This window comes from Nicotiana attenuata, chromosome 12 (assembly GCF_001879085.1).
Source record: "Nicotiana attenuata strain UT chromosome 12, NIATTr2, whole genome shotgun sequence".
NCBI lineage: Eukaryota > Viridiplantae > Streptophyta > Magnoliopsida > Solanales > Solanaceae > Nicotiana > Nicotiana attenuata.
Genome location: NC_032000.1, coordinates 8,515,684 through 8,520,301, shown reverse-complemented (window position 1 = coordinate 8,520,301; position 4,618 = coordinate 8,515,684). Strand labels below are relative to the sequence as shown.

General features: G+C 36.0%; 1 protein-coding gene across 1 annotated transcript in view; it reads left to right on the top strand.

Annotated features, from left to right (window-relative positions):
• LOC109235861 (adenine phosphoribosyltransferase 5-like) overlaps positions 1–2,804 on the top strand; it is an 8,516-nt gene extending 5,712 nt beyond the window's left edge. The window contains exon 3 of the mRNA XM_019402108.1: positions 2,399–2,804. Within this exon, the coding sequence (XP_019257653.1) occupies positions 2,399–2,804 (406 nt within the window). The remainder of the gene's footprint in view (positions 1–2,398) is intronic.

Genomic DNA, 4,618 nt, shown 5'->3' with positions numbered 1-4,618 from the left:
ACACATAGGCTCGCACTCCTAGTGTACTTATTAGACAGTACGGTCTCCACCTCCTAGTACGTCGTTTTCCAACATAGGGTCTCCACTCCCTAGTTGATTTTTTTTTAGACATAGGGTCTCCACTCCCTAGTCTGCTTTTCCAACATAGGGTCTCCACTCCCTAGTTGAAGTTATTTTAGACATAGGGTTTCCACACCCTAGTCGCTTTGCCAACATAGGGTCTCCACTCCCTAGTTGAAGTTATTTTAGACATAGGGTCTCCACTCCCTAGTCGCTTTTCCAACATAGGGTCTCCACTCCCTAGTTGATTTTATTTTAGACACAGGGTCTCCACTCCCTAGTCATTTTTCCAACATAGGGTCTCCACTCCCTAGTCTCTTTTCCAATATAGGGTCTCCACTCTCTAGTTGAAGTTATTTTAGATATAGGGTCTCCACTCCCTAATCTTTTTTTCTCTCTCAGAGATACACAATCCCGATTTTATTGCTTTCAATAAATAAATAGCTTTGATTTTGTTGCAATAACTCACGAAATTTTCCTAATGAAAACTGGGGCAGAAAAATTTCGTTCGTTTGTTTGTTTTGGTGTCTGAGCAGGTTTTACCTCGAGGCAAAGGGTTCGAGACGACCAAAAGAATGAGTCTCAATCCATAATAAAGGAAAAAGAAGAAAAAGAAAAGAAGTGAACTCAAAGTGCAAAAGCGGAGAAAAGATGTGGACTGCTCAAGACGTGATTGAAGTCACAAGCTTTGCACGACCGCCTTGATCCGAGAAGTTGAAAAAGGAAAGAACCAGCACCTGCAGCTAACAAGCATCAAGATTTAGATCAGAGTCCACATGAAGAACCAACCAAGCTCAAGATCAAGCGTCAGAAGTCTCATAGATAGGACTCTTGTACCTCGTAGTTGATAGGCTTAGCTAGTTTAGCTTTTGTTTTTCATGTTAGTGTAATAAGGAGCTCAGCAAGCAGAAACAACAACAACAACAGTGAAATCACAGCTTCTCGGTAGTCCCAGCTACCAAAACTTCCAAAACTACACCGACCTGATTCCTTTATAGCCAAGGATATGTAGGCAACCTCTGAAGCAAGGTTCGGTCAAATTTTTTTAAAATGCTTCCAAATGGAGTTTCAAACGGGCAAACATTGCTCGTATTTGCTCACTTTATCTTTGCCCGAAAACTCTTCATGTTTCCGAGCAAAGAGGGGCAGCTGTGAGCACCTAATTTTTGCCCTACATGAAAATAACTCCTAAATAATAGACCAAAATAATTTTAATTGATTTTTAGGAGTTTTTCTTTATTTAGTTGCATTTCATGCATTTTTAATATTTTAAAATCATAGAAAAAATCATAAAGATTGCCATGTTTTAATTTTGTACCATCTTAGGTTCAATTTGCATGTAGAAATTAATTTTACTTAGCAAAAAATCACAAAAAATAGTCATTTTTACATATTTAGATTTTAGCCTTTAAAATTAGCATTTTTCTTTAGTTTTAAGTTAATTAGTTATTTTAATGTTAAAAATAAATAAAGAATTTTTAATTTCTACAAAAAATAGATTAATTTAGGATTTTAATTAATTAAAGAAAAGAAAAAGAAAAAAACAAAGAAAGGGAAATTAGGAAGATTATTTTTTTGGTCTTGTTTCTTTAAAATTGGGCGAATTCCTAAAATGGCCCAAACTAATTTTAAACCCCAGCCCAATTCCAATACCAAACCCCTGAAACCAACGACCCCTTTCTCCTTCAGCACACCCAGAGACACAGATACAATTCTTGGTCTAAATTCGGGTCCTTAGTTGAATAAAAGTCGATAAAGACTACTCCAGCTCGAGCATTTTCTGAATCTTAGAAAAAGGATACAAAATTTGCATGTTTTGAGTTTGTGGGTGTCTTCTTTCAGCTCTATATTGAGTACCCAAAATGAGTATGTATGGTAGGGATCCCTGAGGCCTAGATTTCAAAAGAAAAATCCAGCAAATATATTCTTAATCTAAGTTTTAGTTTTCACATTTGATTGAGAAGTTTAGACAAAGATACATCTTCTGTTTTTTCCCTTTTAGTTCGAAATTTTGTTTTCAAATTATGGGATTTGATCGAGTTTGAAGGTGTTCGAGTTCGTTGCCGTCGAGATCCGGAATCATCATTTATTCTCATTGCACAAATGACAGAAATTTTGGATATTATAGAGCGTTCGCTCGATTTCTGTCCGTGTACTACTGAAAATTTCATCAATTGAAAGTTCGATTTTCAGTTGTCATAATTGCTGAATTTTTATTAATTGAAAAGCAACTTCAGATCTGAAAAGGAGACGATCTTCCAAAAATCTGGGCCTTCAAAGGAAATTGTTGTTGTTTTTCTGCTATACCGATTCGCTGTGCATATAAATTTGCTTACAGGTACAAAGACATGGACATCTCTGTTGTTGCTGGGATTGAAGCTAGAGAGTCCATGTTTGGTCCATCTGTAGCTCTAGCCATTGGTGCAAAGTTTGTTCCTTTACGCAAGCCAAGAAAATTACCAGGTAAGGTAATTGCAGAATCATATGAAATGGAGTATGGGAAAGATTGTTTGGAGATGCATGTTGGAGTTTTACAGCAAGGGGACAAAGCAGTCATACTTAACGATTTGGTAGCTACCGGTGGAACGCTATCTGCTACAATTAAACTTCTAGAACGGATGGGAGATGAAGTGGTTGAATGTGGTTGCGTTATCGGAGTACTAGAGGTCAAGGGTCAAAGCATGCTAAAGGGAAAGCCTCTCTATATTCTTGTGGAACCGCGGGAACTAGAAGATTTTTTATGAGGTACACTTTGTCATTTTCTTCATAGATTCAGTTTAAGAAACAGATTATAGTTCCTAGATGTATTGTGATTTGCATAGAAACACTTGAATTTGGTTTTCTTGCTCCCCTTGTTCTTTTCGCTATGTTGTCTGCCTATTTTGATTCTTATTTTGACAGGCTAATTCTTTACTATTAATAAGAGAATATGATAAAAAATCATTTTTCATTGAGTGATTTATTGAGGTTAACTATGAGGAAGCTTAATACCAACTAGTGTAGAAAACACTTTGAAAATTTCGTAGTTTGCTTTAGGCGCGTGTCATAATAAATTATCGTGATTATGGGTACGGCTCCCGTGGCATAGTCTCAATACGTAATCCCCAATTCAGGTGTGCATTTCATGTGACCGGATCATAACAACTTTGAATACTAATAAAATAAACATGTTGCGAATCGCGGGTGCATTTCATGTAGCGTGGTTTGCGGTGTGTTCCAAAACGGCAAGTGAACGACAATCGTAACTTGTTCAAGAAATAATTCTGTAAATCCTAAAAGCGGTTTAAGTAAATAAAAGCGGTTATAAAGTTAAAATGCACTAGGTTTAAAACATGTATTAATCAGATAATAGGCCAATATTAATCGTTTAAGTGACCGTGCTCGAACCACGAAACCCGGAAATACCTAACACCTTCTCCCGGGTTAACAGAATTCCTTATCTAGAATTTCTGGTTTCCCAGGCTTTTAAATAAAGTCGATTTTTCCTCGATTTGGGATTTTAAAAATAAACCGGTGACTTGGGAAACCAAAATAATTATCCCAGGTGGTGACTCTGAAAAAATTGAAATAAAATAATCCCATTTCGAATAATGTCACTTAAATTGGAAAAACTCCTATATACCTTTCGGGTAGTAAAAAAGAGGTGTGACAGCTCCTTTTAAAGCCTTTTAGGATCAGAAAACGTTAAGCGATTGAGACGGTTTCAGAGAATGCAATTTTTGAAAATGCCCTGGAGGCTTGCCTATACGCAGGATACTGACACCTATATTAATGCAGAAACAAACAAATTTTTGAAATAGGCTCCGTTAATACTTATAGGCATGATATTTAATGAGATTGGGACAGTTTTGAAGAACTTATTCTAGAAAGTGCTTAATACTTAATAAGATCAATTTAAAACGAACCAGGCGTGACCAAGTGACTTATTAGACTAAATCAGACTGACTGACAAAATTGCGAGTAGAATTCCCTATAGGCATGATATCTAGGTGTATTACTGATTTTAGTCAATTTGCTAATGTGGCAACATACAGAAGCACTCCTTATAACAATATCTGAATTAAGTGATATAGGCATGGTATCTATTATTGAACTGATTTTAAGACATGATTTCTTGGAACCTATATGCATGGTTTCTGAAACATGACAGAATGTAAAACCTTATAGACATGATTTCTACTTGACGAGAAAACAAACTTAAAGGTGAAGTCCAATGGACATGATTTCTATTTGGCAAAGCAATCGGATTCAAAGAGTAAAGTCCTAAGAGCATGTTTTCTATTTAGAACTAACAAACTTGAAAAGGTAAAGTCCTACGAGAAGGATTTCTACCCGTATTATCCCAGCAAATATGTATCTATCCACCCCTTTTCACTAAATACCCCAATATCTGTTTACAAATTATTACATACCAATGAATGAATTACATAAATAAAAACAGAAAATCAAGAAGCTATTATATAGGGAGCCTTCAATAGGCCCAGGTTTCCCAAAGTCTCTAATGGTCTCATATGTCTCAGTTCCATAGACAAAATCATAGTCTAGGTGCATCAAAATT